This window comes from Tripterygium wilfordii, chromosome 15, assembly GCF_013401445.1.
Source record: "Tripterygium wilfordii isolate XIE 37 chromosome 15, ASM1340144v1, whole genome shotgun sequence".
NCBI lineage: Eukaryota > Viridiplantae > Streptophyta > Magnoliopsida > Celastrales > Celastraceae > Tripterygium > Tripterygium wilfordii.
The window spans coordinates 521760-536630 of NC_052246.1; the positions used below are offsets into that span (position 1 = coordinate 521760).

Sequence of the window (14871 nt, forward strand, 5' to 3'; positions counted from 1 at the left end):
ATTTAATACAATCCACTCAATACTTGACATATCATATTGAGACATCAACAATTTAAAAATTTTATTATTATAATATTCTATTTTTATTATTATTGTTATAAAGTTATGGAAATTCACATGTGAACCGTCATCTTTTGAAACCCTAAAATCTCAAACTCAATAAAAATTATCCTTCGATCGTCTGTTATAAAAATTATTCTTCTATGCTCTCTGTCTGTTATAGTCTTGCATTTTATTAGAGGAGAATTACAGTTCGGACAAAGAGGTGATTCAACAAACCAATCGCACAAGTTTGGCTTCCGTTTCTTTGTTTCTGTACTTTGGCAGAAACATGGTCAAACAGGGAACCTCCTTTGTCAGGGCTGTAATTCTCCTTTAATGGTGCGAGAGCAAGTTGTTGGTGCCAAGGAGACATGGGGTTGATTGCCGAACCAAATGTTATGACCCACTAACAACCAAGGCCCAACCGACACCCATCTAAAGCAGGCCCGTTCTTACCCACGCATGGGTGGCCACCTGCCCATGGGCCGGCTGTAACCAAGGCCCCAGTCAGGCCCAAAGGTCCCCTGACCCCACCCTCCTGAAAACCTTGGCTACTAGGGAGGGAGGGTCATCCCACTTAAATACTACATTGGCACGCCCACATCCTCCGATGTGGGACATGACAATACCCTCCCCTTCTAAAGACCAACGTCCACGTTGGTCAGGCACCATGGCCGGCCCCTCCGGCAGTCCACCCCCGTGGGTCGATCTTCTGTGTCAGTATTAACTTCGCTTTTCCTGTTGGAGTAGTTTGGTTTTAAGGCTACTGTGAGTGTTTGATAAAGAATCTGAGAAAGAATCATAATAAGAGGAGCTGAAATCATCGTTTTTCGAGTACTGCAGAAACTGGGAATGCTTCCTGGAGAACAAAATTGGTAAAAGGGTTGTTTCAGAAAACTGCAAAGATTTAGTTAATGGTTGTAGATCTGGTTGGTTATGTTGCAGTAGATACTTGTTTTCGGAGAATCCTCTAGCATAGATTCTGAGACTGATAATATTCCCCTCTTTAGAGTATCTTGGGAATCTCTGTGAATGTGAAAAATGATTCTTGCTTTCAGTTTCTGAAATTAATGAGCTTTTATTGATTAGTGGCTTGGGTTTGTCTGATTTTTGAATCAGGTACTTGAAGCGAAAGACAAACTAGCTCGTTTAGCTCAATAGAATTTTGATTCTATTTGAATTTGAAAATATTATGGCTTGTTTTATGCTGGTTCTTTGAGCTAAGCCTTGGGAGAGTTTGCATGTTGTTGTGGCCTATGTTTTTGGCGGGGAGAGCTGAGACTCTGTGCTTTGAATGTACTTTTAGCAGAACTTGTGGTTAGGAGGGCAAAACAATATTCGACATTTATATTCCATTTTCGACAATTTTCTGTTCCAAAGGTTCTGGCAAATTGGGTTGGGTTGCCTTCCAAGATTTTTCTTCCATTTTGTGCTGAATACCTTTTTTATATTTGTTAATTGAGCTTCAATGCAAACCAATTTAATTGCGATAAGGTAAAGTCATTATCTTTGTTGTTCTCAAGATACTGTGAAGATTCTGGCATTACTGGTTCTGGTTTCAGCTTTATTAACATGACCTACCTGCCTCTTATACAATCAATGTTCTATCGAAAATTGTTAGAATATATAGATACTTCACTTAGTCAACATTCGGATGTGTTGGGAGGAGATGCTCTAGGTATTGTGTTTTTATTATCAGTCCACTTTTTATCTGCATGTGATTCAATTGATTGGCGATTTACTGAATTTAGGCATGTTTTAGCATTATTGAACATAACTAACTATGGTGTCTACCTTACCATTTGTACGATTTAGGCAATTTTTGTGCTATATGAAGTCAATACTGCTTAAGTTAGCCAATAGATGATTGTCTGACATAATTTCCATACATGATTTTAACTATCTAAGTTAGGCATCCCTCTGTTGTGGAGAGTAGTAGTTGTACCAACTCAGCAAGGTTGGTTTCTGCATTGGAATGGAAGCCAATGCTGCTTGCGGTATAGATTTTTTTGATGGTTTTCGTTCCCATCTTCGCTGTTTGATCAGTCTTAGATTCCTTTGTGTGTGATGAATTAACATTGGCATGGTTCACATTTTCTAGGACTTATCAGTGTTGGGCACTGCCAAGTGCCAATAGAATCCTTATATATTGGCAGGATGACCTTTTCCATAACATCATGGAATGGAATGAAGGTTGATAAGAGTATTCAGATGAGTTGATATCTTTCCTCGGACTTCTGCTTATGGTAGTGTCTATCATTCTCAATCTTTGTGCAAATACGAGTACATTCTTTTTGATCTTATAATATGACCGGGTCTGGGATTTTTATTGTAAGATTCAAATAGAAAAGTGTGGTAAGGAATGTTTTCAGTTCAAATTTCCAGCAAGCTTTTCTTTTCCTTGGCTGTTTATTGGCTCGGTGAGGAAACCTTGGATTCTGTAATCGAACAACTGCACTTACCAATTACTAAGTGGGTTTTTTTCAAGTCATGTTGCAGGTACACAGTTCTGCACAGAAATCCTGCAATCAAATAGTTCACATATGACTTGCTTCATTTGTTGGACAGGATAGACAGCAGTCAACCTCATCTTCATAGAGGATAACAACTGCAGTAGCAGGAGGTTTTTGAGGTGCACATTGGTTTGTCATATGCATGGTGCTTTCTTGATCTGCAATAATATAAGCGATTTGATGTAACTTGTTTTCATGGTCTTGGTTAATGTATCTGTTCCTCTATTTGCTTGCGAGACTGATATTGCAATAAACCCGACTGGTCTTTGTTTTCTTGCCGGAGGACTGATTCCACTTTGATCACCTTCCAGCTTCAGTCGGCTTTAGTTGCTTACTGAGTGCCTTTACATCAGTCATTGCTCTCTCAACCTCTTCACTCATCAAGGCGTTAAGACGACTGCTTCTCTGGTTTTGCACTTTATTCCCAAGACTTAAAAAGAGAACCGGCTTGTATTGTAAGACGTTGATACGCACAAACGGATGCGCCAGTACACAACCACTAGGCATCTCGCCTACATTTGTGACACGCTATGTGACACAACTTATAATCTCTAAATAAACTCTACATTTTTTAGCTTTTGACTCTTTTTTTTAGTAACCGAAAATGAGTTAATGTTTTCAGGCTTGCATATATAAAAATGATAAGTTGGATTGAAATTCGGTGCATAGCCACAAGGGCATTGCGGATCACTAGGTTATTATAGTTTATTATCACCTGAGTGGTTCTCTGGGTAATTCTTTAGAGTCCTATTTTTATCACAAAGGGTGTACGTGACTTTTACCACCAAAAAAAAAGGCCAATTTGAGCACCCATGGATAATCTGGGCTGTCCGGTCACAACTTACAAATTCGGTCTGAGAAGCCCAAGCCCGTAATTTCAGAACAAAAACCTTAAAATCCAATTCAATAATGGGGGCCCACACTCGACATTGACTAGATATTCAATTGATTTTAATCAAAGCTGGGTTGGTTGTTTGTTTGTGCACCTGACCAAGCACACACGCATCACGCGTACGTGGGGGAGTTGGAGTTCCTTTGAGCCCGAGGAGAGCCTCAATAGGCAATCCCTATATATGATCGTCCATCGTTGCTTTATTCTCTCTCTTCGTTGTCGGATCGGCTTCTCTCTCGCTCGCTCTGGGAGAAATCCATTTTCGTAGTAGACCACTTTCTTCTTCTACCGCACATATCCTACAGAAGCGGAGTGAGTTACAGAGGTGCTCTCTTTATCACCAAAGAGAGAGAGAGAGGGAGGGAGCATTCATTCTTCGGAGTCAAATCCGGGTCTGATTAAGTTTATAAGGTATTTTCTTGACTCTTCTTTTAATCATAAGATATTTTCTTTCAATTTGATTAGTAGTTTGTTCTTCTGAATTGCATCTGTATCCCATCGGCGATCTGCAATTTGTTGTCGCTTAAGTCTTTTAGTTTGATTGGATTTTTTTTAATGTTTTGTTATTGATAGAATATGGGAATGTGGTGGGAAAAGGATATATTGTTATTTTCACTGTTGTTGGTTATTCCTCTGGCGAAACAACTGTGATCGATTGAATAAGAATAATAAGGTATTTCTGTAAATTGGTTTGTGCTTTATTATTTCGTTCTGTAAAAATTAGGTCGGAAAATTAGGTCTTTCCTACTCATTAATGTTATTTTGATTTTTCTTTGTGCGACTACCTTTTTTGTAGGAATCTTTAAGACATTCCTCTTTTTGTTTTTTCAAAGCAGTTTGAAAGGAATTGAAGAAAGAGTAAATTTCATCAAATCCCTGTTTGCTTGCAATTTCATAGTGATCACTTTGGTTCCTGCGCATACGAGTTTGAGATCACACAACATGAGCATTCAATCCCGCAATGACCGAGCCAGACTTCCTGCAAGAAACGTTCGCCAAGAGTGGGTCCCGAGGGGAGCTGCTGCGGCCTCAGCTGTGAACCCACCTTTAACTATCAGTTCCAACCCGCCTGGAAATGGTACACGTCCTAATCATAACAATGCGCCACCTGATAATAGGCACAGGGTAAACAATGCTTCCAGGGGCCACACAGGTCGGTCTTCAAATCCTAGGAAGGATAGGGGGAGGAGTGAGACTCAGACTGGGAAAATGAAGGATGAGAATTTGCCTCAACTTGTGCAAGAAATCCAGGAGAAACTCATGAAGGGTACCGTCGAATGTATGATTTGTTATGATATGGTGCCAAGGTCTGCTCCCATTTGGTCGTGCAAGAGCTGTTTTGCAATTTTCCATTTGAATTGCATCAAGAAATGGGCTCGTGCGCCCACTTCTATTGATCTATTGGCTGAGAAAAATCAGGGTTTTAATTGGCGGTGCCCTGGTTGTCAATCCGTACAGCTCATTTCATCAAAGGAGATTGGTTATGTTTGTTTCTGTGGGAAGAGACCTGACCCACCTTCAGATTTTTATTTGACACCTCATTCTTGTGGAGAACCCTGTGGAAACCAGCTTGAGAAAGAGGCTGGTGATGAGGGTAAGGGTGATCTTTGCCCTCATGTTTGTGTGTTACAGTGCCATCCAGGTCCCTGCCCTCCTTGTAAAGCATTTGCACCTCCGCGCATTTGTCCCTGTGGGAAGAAAGTAATTACAACAAGATGCTCGGACCGAAAGTCTGTTCTCACTTGTGGTCGGCATTGCGATAAGCTTCTTGACTGCCAGCGTCACCGTTGTGAAAATATTTGCCATCTTGGTCCATGTGATCCTTGTCTTGTCTTAATCAACGCCTCTTGTTTTTGCAAGAGAAAGGTTGAGGTTGTTCTATGTGGAGAAATGGCTGTGAAAGGCGAAGTTAAAGCTGAAGATGGTGTTTTTTCCTGTAATTTAATTTGTGGAAAGACGCTGAGTTGTGGAAATCATGATTGTGTCGAAACATGCCACCCTGGCCTTTGTGGAGACTGTGATTTGATGCCTGGCAGGGTTAAGTCGTGCTGTTGTGGAAAGACGAGCTTGCAGGAGGAACGCCAAAGTTGTTTGGACCCAATTCCTACTTGTTCACAGAAATGTGGTAAGGCCCTTCCTTGTGGGATGCATCACTGTGAGGAGGTATGCCATGCTGGGGATTGTCCACCCTGTATGGTTCTTGTCACACAAAACTGTCGATGTGGATCAACATCTAGGAATGTGAATGCCATATAACAACCATGGAAAATGATAAATTTGTCTGTGAGAGATCTTGCGGGCAGAAGAAGAGCTGTGGGAGGCACAGGTGTAGTGAGAGGTGCTGCCCTTGTTCAAATTCTTACAATCATTATTCTGGGGATTGGGATCCACACTTTTGCCAGATGGCATGCGGCAAGAAGCTAAGATGTGGACAGCATTTTTGTGAATCATTATGTCACAGTGGCCATTGTCCACCTTGTCTTGAAACTATCTTCACTGATCTGACTTGTGCGTGTGGGAGAACTTCAATCCCTCCTCCGCTGCCGTGTGGGACGCCTCCGCCATCCTGTCAACTTCCATGCTCAGTTCCTCAACCCTGTGGCCACCCGTCTTCTCACAGCTGCCACTTTGGAGACTGCCCTCCTTGCTCAGTGCCTGTAGCAAAAGAATGCATTGGTGGACATGTTGTTCTTAGAAACATTCCTTGTGGGTCAAAGGATATCCGATGTAACAAGCTCTGTGGAAAGACCAGGAGGTGTGGTCTCCATGCATGTAACAGGACTTGTCACCCAGTGCCATGTGACTCTCCCTGTGGACCTGAAACACTGTCAAAGGCTTCTTGTGGGCAGACATGCGGTGCTCCTAGGAGAGATTGCAGGCACACATGTACCACACCTTGTCATCCGTCAGCTTCTTGCCCTGACGTGAGGTGTGAGTTTCTGGTTACTATCACATGTGGTTGTGGTCGGTTAACAGTAACAGTTCCTTGTGATGCTGGAGGTAGCAGTAGTGGTTTCAGTGCTGATACCATTCACGAAGCCTCCATTGTCCAAAAGCTGCCAGTACCACTACAACCAGTGGAATTAAATGGGAAGAAGGTTCCACTTGGACAGAGGAAGCTTGTGTGTGATGATGAATGTGCCAAATTGGAGCGTAAAAAGGTTCTTGCAGATGCCTTTGATATTACACCCGTCAACTTGGATGCACTTCATTTTGGTGAGAATTCCGTTATGACAGAGTTACTTGTAGACTTGTATAGGCGTGATCCCAAGTGGGTGCTATCTGTGGAGGAAAGATGCAAGTATTTAGTAATGGGCAAGAGCAGAGGGACTACAAGTGGTCTGAAGGTTCATGTTTTCTGTCCGATGCTGAAGGATAAGAGAGATGCTGTGAGACTTATAGCTGAGAGGTGGAAGCTTGCAATTTATTCTGCTGGTTGGGAGCCTAAGCGTTTCATTGTGGTTCATGCGACACCTAAATCTAAGGCCCCACAACGTGTTATAGGTGTTAAGGGTACCACCACTCTGAATACGTTCCATCTGCCAGTTTTTGATCATTTGGTTGACATGGATCCTAGGCTTGTTGTTTCTTTTGTAGATCTGCCAAGAGAAGCAGATATTAGTGCATTAGTCCTGAGGTTTGGTGGGGAGTGTGAGCTAGTTTGGGTGAATGACAAGAATGCCTTGGCTGTCTTTAATGATCCTGCCCGAGCAGCAACTGCAATGAGGAGATTGGATCATGGATCTGTCTACTATGGGGCTTCGATGATTTCTCAAAGTGTTGGAGCATTGGGGGGATCATCCGGTAGTAATGCTTGGGGAGGAGCAGGGTCAACCGAGGAAGGAGGTGCCCTTGCTGCATTGAAAGGCAACCCATGGAAGAAGGCTGTAGTTCAGGATCCTGGTAGGAGAGAAGATTCGTGGGCTGATGAAGAATGGTCCAGTGGTTCTGCAGTGCAGGTTTCTGCTTGGAAGGTGAACGAAACTCCTATTGCTGCCTCAATAAACAGGTGGAGTGCGTTCGACTCTGAAACATCTTCGAATCCAGCTGCTGCATCTGTTAAAATTGAAGATACTACAGAACGTGTGGAAAATCAATCCAAGTCAGGGTTGGAATCGATTGCAACTTGTTCGAGTTCCGCAGGGCAACCCAATGCAGCAGATGTCATTGACAATGATCTTACTGAAGTAGTGGATGACTGGGAGAAGGCTTATGAATGAGCCATTTGCAACACAAGGTACAGTTTTGGGATACTGGAGCTTGTGGAGAGGCTGATGGAGGACCAATTTTGTTTCTTTTCTTTTCTAATGGCTGGTTTCTATGCCCTTAAAAAAGGCATTTGGTGATGATTATCTGTTTTTTAATATCCTGAAATCGTCATCAGAATTTACAGGGACCCTGTAGGCTCTCCTGTATTTAGACACATTTATCTGGTAATGCTGAATAGTTTTTCGTATCATTTACGACTTCGCAACGATTCTTCATGCCACATTAATGATGACTGGTTAAAAGGCATTTCCAGTAGATACTTGACTTGAGCATACTTATCGATTGAACTAGGCCTGCAAACGGGTTGGGTTTAGATCCAGACCTGTTTGGCCGGGATATTGACAATGTTGGACGTGAACCCGTTTGTTTAGCAGGGGATATTGATGAGTTCTGAAGGTTCTGTATAATTATTTTGACAGCAGAGAAGATTTGACCTCTTTTGCAGTTTTACAGAAGCCAAGTCTAAATCATCTGTGTGGAATGGACCTGGTCCATGATGATGTGGATTAAGTTTGGGCCTAATTGTCATGGTTGGCCTCGGATAACCCAGTTGGCAAATTGAACGGCCCAACAAGTAGAAAGCATGGTATCCAGTGATTTCACCTTTACTGCATCTGCTTGACAAAGTAAAATTTCTCTCTCTTTAGAAAAAGTAAAAGTTAGATTTGTTCGGCAGTTCGAATCTGGGCAGTGTTAACGATGCTTATTACACTTTCAAAAAAAATAAATTCCAATCATTTTAGCCTTAATAGTTTGAACTTATATTCTTGTTTCTTTGATGTGTCAAACTATAAATATAATCAACTGTGAAAGTTCTCAATCATGTGATAGTTTCCCCGGTTATTTTTCCGGACTAAGACATAAAAAGTCTCGACTCATGTCGGAAGTTCAATTCTAAACTGACATCACTATTTTCAAATGGTTTGAGGAGAGTATCGGGCCAACTAACCTGTCGGTTGATAACCATTTAACAGCAATCAACAGTAGGGGGACATAGTGAAACTACACACTATCACATGACAATGAAAGAACAGACTCATTTGAGTGAGAACAAACTAACAGTGATCAGAAAATAAAGGGAAAGTACCAAATTCTAAACAGTAACGAACTTGGAAGTTTTGTTAGGAAAAAGTGAGAGGATGAGCAGTATTCGAAGAGAGAGAGATAAAGATCCGCAGAGACTCCTCTGTCTCTGTCTCTGACTCATTCATATATCATATCATAAAACTATTTGAGAGAGAGAGAGAGAGATCCATTGTTCGAGACACAACCATTGAAGGGTTACTTTCATCAATGAAAAAAGACAGTCCCTTCAATTAGTGTTTCTGATCAATACCATTCAAACAAATATGCATGGATGGGTCATTCAAACAAAATGGGAGCCTCTGCTGTGGTCTTTTGTTACCGCTAATAGTCAATACATATATAGGTGGTTTTCAGTGTATGTGAACAAATATGGTACGATTGGTTTTTGAGTAGTGTAACTGTAGGAGACATGGAGGATAATGAGAGTAGTAACAACACTAGTGTGGAGAAAGAAGAGGAAGAAGAAGCAGAGGAGGAGGTTCTCAAGAAGAAAATCTCTAACCATCCTTTGTATGGACTTCTGGTTGATACTCACTTGGAATGTTTAAAAGTATGTTAGTTTCTCTCTCTCCCTCTCCTCTCTCTTATAGAATTGGCTATCTCATGATTATGATTATGTGATTTTTTCTATTCAGGTAAGTAGTAGTACTGTTAATATGGAGCAGGAATTAATGAACCTTAAGCTATCAAGTAGAAAGCCAAGCCCATCAAACTTCCTCTGCCAATCAGAACTCGATCACTTCATGGTAAGTCCAATGGTAACCTTTCAATTTCAATTTTACCTTGCTAAGCTTGGGGGAGGATTGGCGATAGTTCGGGTGTGACTTGGTATTTAAGCCTTTCCACAAAAAACTTTGATCAAGTAGAGATTCATCTGATTAAACTATACAACTAAGACTGTTCTTCATTCAAACCAGAGAGAACTCTTAAGTTGGTAATTCTCTTTCACTCACAGACACCAGGATGTCTAGTTCTAATTAGGACCTGTCTATTCATGCAGGAGGCATACAGTTGTGCGCTAAGAGAGTTGAAAGAAGCATTGGAACAACCACAGAAAGAGGCAATAGCTTGCATCGATAGCATTCAAGCACAGCTGAGGGAGTTAACCATATGTGATACTGTTGCACCCGATCATCATCAACCTTCCACCTCATCTTCAGTTGATTCCAGTAATGATCCAAGACTCCAAGTTGAGTAGATTGGAACAGGACCGCCATTTTGGGTTTTAACTGTTTTCTATCTAATATCTATGTATATGGAAGAAACGAACAGTTAATCGAGCGGGAGTGGGCCGGGCAGTTTGCGCGGCCCAACCTAAGATCAACATTTTGTGTAACAAGACGAGTATTTGAAGTCCAGACGTACCATATACCTTTTCTACTATTATTATGTAAATAAAAATGGCTTAAAAATATAAATCAAAGGTTGGAAGAAAATTGTTTTCGACGGTCGAAATAAATGGACAATTTATCTATTAAAAAAAAAGAAAAAGAAAACTAGATTTTGGTGAAGACAGAAGCCCCATATACTTAACATAATTGGTGATGGCAACCAAACCAACTTGTTTGGATGTTTCATGCACCTTACCATCTCTGGCATCATGTGGAGCTGACTCATCTTTCTATTTCATTCGAAAGCTCCTCTCTTCTTCTTTGAATCCTTTCCATAACCATCCAACTCACCTTTCTACATATGTCATCTTCTCTTCTCATATACGTATTGTATCTGAAATCTAGATTATTTATTCATAAAAAGGAAATACGCAAATATTTGTATTTGGAGCACGTACGTGCAACATGGGCAATCAAATTCTGCCAAGATTCCTTTAATTTTGTTGTTTTCCGTATATTTTTCTTGTTTTGGAAAATTATTTGTTCAGTTACTTGAACGTCTCTTGCTGCCAACTTTTCTTTTGATTCCAACAGTCAACGTGACTATATATTTTCTTGAAGAATTTTTTATTCAAAAAACATGTGACATAATTTGAATTTTGACAATAAGATTGATGGAGTATTTTATCAACGTATTTGTGTGCAGATCTTCAACCTGCTCGAAATTCTAATGAGTAATTACTACTAAACCAATATGTGTAAATTTAAGCATAATAATAGTCATTTAAGTAAGCGTCAAAGCCTTTTCTACCAAACTCCTGTAAAATATTTATTTCTATACTTGCAATTTTCAAAGCCACTTATGTGAAATATTCTTCTCGAGCAATAATGTGAGGGATATTATTTGTTTTTAATTAAGTTGCAGATTTATTGTATTACATTGAACAAATTAATTAACGAGGTTTTCACTTCTTAACTACACACACAAAGGAGAATTATTTGAAATAAACGTCTAAAATTTATCATTTTTAATAGAAAAAAGAGGCTACAGACAGAATATACAAAAGAAGAAAACAATATTCCGAATCCGGGCCGTATACACAACCCACAATTCAAAATTGCGGCAACCAGATTCCTATCCGGGTTGAATCATCGTCCATTTTACAGACTCGGATCTTTACTCACAAACGGATGCGATAACAACTGAGACACCGTCCACCTCTTACTCGACTCTTTCTGCAAGCAACACTCAACAAAGCTCCGGAACTCTATCGACGCACTGTCGGGCAAACTAGGTGGATCAGCGAAACATATCGCGCACATCAGGGTCGCCCAGTCGGGTCTCTGACCCGGAGGCAGAAAAGGGAAGTGACCCACGTACAGCTCAAACAGGGTCAAACCCAAGCTCCATATATCCCCAGCATAACCATTATAGTTCCCTCCATAAGCATCCGGGTCGAACCTCTCCGGGCTCATGTAAGCACAAGTCCCGACATACGAATTACAGGCATCCAATGTCCGGCACATGATTTTACTCACTCCGAAATCGGAAATCTTTACTTGCATCTTATTATTCACCAAAAGATTCGATGGTTTGATGTCACGGTGAATGATTTTGTGACCGTGTAAGTAACTGAGTCCACTCAGTACCTGACGCGCCACATCGGCGAGTGCGGACTCAGTGATGGTCCCGTTTCGTTGAAGCAGAGTATCAAGTGTTCCTAAATCCATGTACTCCATAAGAATCGCTATATCTCCGGAGGGCTTCTCATAGATCCCATCGCAGCGAACGATGCGTGGAGAGTCCGTTCGGCGGAGGATTTCCATCTCGCGGAAGACCTGGCGGCGGACTGTCGGGTCGGAATCACCGTGGACGAGCTTTAGGGCGTAGATCTCTGAAGTCTTCTTGTGGCGGACTTTGTAGACGGTGCCGCCGTTTCCGTGGCCTAGGACGTTGAGTTTTTCTAGGTCTGTGATTGGGATTACGGTGGCCGAGGAGGAGGAGGCGGCAGATGGCGGGAGGGGTAAGGGAAAGCGAGGACGGCGCTCGGAGGGTTCCGGTAGGGGTAGGCGAAGGTTAATCTGACGGCGTTCACGGACCAGAGCCATCAGCGATAGGATTTGGGAGGTTTTGGTGGGGGTGAAGGAAGATATTCGGTAACCGTTGGGATTTAAATAAGTGAGGTGTAAAAAGAACGTTGTGGCGGCCAAATCCAAAAGCGGACAAAAGAGTGGGAAAGCAGCAGGAAGGATTGGGTAGGATGTGGGGCCTACTACCATAAAATAGTCGCCACCTCATGCTTTTATGCTAGCCGCCACCTCGTGTTTTGTAAGGGTACATCTAAATGTACACAAAATTTACTAAATGCACACAGCGTTGATTTCAAGACTGTCTTTTCACTCTTCACATACACCATCATGATACCTTTTTATTCTCTCTTTCTTTTTTACATATAATCATTACATTATACTAGTGGGGTCCACGATAGCCTTTTCACTTTTGTTTTCCTCTTTTTTACTTTTTACCCCTCGTCGACTTCTTTACTATTCTATTCTTTTCTTGATCAACATTTTGATTATACCTTTTTTTTGTCTCTTTTTTTTTTTATTTTGTATTTTTAAAAGAATTTTTCGATCAGTCAAAGAGTCAAAGACTATTAGGTGTTAATATTTTTTTTGGTACACTAATTCAAGTCATTTTTTCATGCTAAAAAAATTCTTTAATTTACAACTTAACATATAGGTTGTGTGGTATTATACACCCTGAATGTTGGTTGGCATGGGTTGTGTGGGGTTAATTAAGAAATGTCGTCCTTTACGTACTATGGGCTAGTTTGGTAGAGCATTTGCAAAGTAGCAGATATTCTAGCAGAAACGGTGGTAGCAGAAATGTTGGACAATTTTAGTAGCAGATATGCTGCTTGAATGCTGGGTAGGTGTTTGGTTGAACTTTTACTATTAACATTTGTGTTGTGTAGCATTTTGTGATAAATTACGTGCAGGGATATTATGCATATTTGTTGTATACGCTGTATCCAAACAAACAATTTAATTATTAAAAATAATATAATGACTTTAAATTAATTAAAGATAAAAATAAATTATCAATTTATTTGAATTTAATTTATTTATTATTTAATTTATCTTAAAAATTCAATCGTGGAACAACTAAGTATCGTCTAATTACAATATCCTACTGGTAGGATACATAAGTATCCTATCACTAGGATACATACCATATCCTACCGGTAGGATACATTAAGTATCCTATCACTATGCTACATATTGCATCCTACCGGTAGGATAGTCATATAATCACCAAAACGTGTCAATAAATGAGGGGTAATCTTGGAATAACATTAAATTATTGGGGACAATAATGAGAACAATTTCGAAATGCTTCAGAAAAGCTCCTTAATTACTGTAATTGTTGGAATTTGAATAAATGGAATAAGTAAATTTGTTTTGTCCTAGATGGTCATTTCCCTTTAAACTTAAAAACAAATGTTAGAAGACAAAAGAAAAAAAAAACGACGGTTCCTCCTTTACACATAAAAAGTAACGCCGTTATATCATACATACACATACGTCAAGTCAATTGTCAATTCATATAATACACAAAAAAACATGTTTGTGTGCATTTAGCAAAACTCATGTGCATTTAGCAATTACCAAAAATAAATTAAGAGCCACGAATTGGATTTGTCATTTATATAATGGAGAATATAGGAAAATACAATAGCATAACAACGTCTCTTTATCATTTTTATTTATAAGGATTACAAATTTATTTGAAAATCGTAAATATCCGAATATTGTTAAATTCAAAATTTGGTAGGTGGAGCCATGTATGGAGGAGACCCCATGAATATGCAAAGACGAAGCCAAAAATATATATTATCATTGCAGATGGAAATGATAATTAAATAATTATAATAAAATATAAGGTGGAGCATAATATATATTAATACCCAAGTTGGGCAGAGTTTTAAGCTTTGATTAATTAACCTTCAAGGCAAGGCATGGCACCAAGTTGAGCAATTGGAGAATTAAATGCGAGAACGAATTGGATTGATCAATTTGACATTAAGCCGTCCAAACCCAGTAATAGACTCCTAAAATCATCAATTGACGTGGGGGCCTCCCTGCTGCAATTATTGTATGTAACCACACACGCTTATCCACTATAGACTATAGAGTGTAAAAATAAAACATAAGTAATTTAATGCAATATAATAGTTAAATGTTTTCGACAATTACAAGGTAAAGTCCTTATATAGTTTAATTTTGAGCCAACTAACATAATAACAATATATTACATATTTCGATGGATTTTTTTAAAGTTAGTAGATATACATATATTACCTCTCCATCTTGAGTTTCCTATAAACGACTTAATTAAGCAAATCTGATTATTCTCTTGTTTTTCCTGGGAAAACAAATAGAAAGTAAGCAGCAAGCAGACTAATGGAATTAAGTAATTAAAGAGAAAGAGGAAGGAAAAGAGTTAAAAGAGAGAGTCCGTCCATTTCAATGCATGCACCAGGACGATGGCCACAAAGCTGACAAAGTACGTCAACTTGGTTGTCTTTTTCATTATTATTATTATTGAAAAAGATCTTTTAAAAGATAATAACAAAAACATATATGAGCTGTTGCTTCGTTTTTATGAGTTTATCTTCCACGACTCAAAGTTTTAGCTTGACATTGAAGTCCTTTTTTTATGTTTCAATTAATT

At 39.8% G+C, this 14871-nt stretch overlaps 3 protein-coding genes and 1 long non-coding RNA gene across 4 annotated transcripts; 3 read left to right on the top strand and 1 right to left on the bottom strand.

Annotated features, from left to right (window-relative positions):
* The first annotated feature begins 744 nt into the window (after positions 1-744).
* On the top strand, positions 745-2831 carry LOC120016783. Its single transcript, XR_005472044.1, has 2 exons — positions 745-2288; positions 2542-2831. It is a non-coding gene; the product is annotated as an uncharacterized LOC120016783 (long non-coding RNA).
* A 715-nt stretch (positions 2832-3546) lies between these two features.
* Positions 3547-7914, top strand: LOC120016778 (NF-X1-type zinc finger protein NFXL1-like). Its single transcript, XM_038869693.1, is given in 3 exon segments — positions 3547-3858; positions 4284-5686; positions 5689-7914. Coding segments are annotated over 2 exon segments (3276 nt in total). The 5' UTR covers positions 3547-3858; positions 4284-4389; the 3' UTR covers positions 7668-7914.
* Positions 7768-10155, top strand: LOC120016708. The gene is made up of 4 exons (XM_038869610.1): positions 7768-7847; positions 8008-8077; positions 9146-9352; positions 9803-10155. Exons 1-4 carry the CDS (start codon positions 7768-7770, stop codon positions 9998-10000), a joined length of 555 nt encoding a protein of 184 aa, XP_038725538.1. The 3' UTR covers positions 10001-10155.
* Positions 10156-11128: 973 nt separating this feature from the next.
* LOC120016781 (mitogen-activated protein kinase kinase 9-like) lies at positions 11129-12302 on the bottom strand. Its single transcript, XM_038869697.1, has one exon. It carries the CDS (start codon positions 12240-12242, stop codon positions 11295-11297), a length of 948 nt encoding a protein of 315 aa, XP_038725625.1. The 5' UTR covers positions 12243-12302; the 3' UTR covers positions 11129-11294.
* Positions 12303-14871: the final 2569 nt, after the last annotated feature.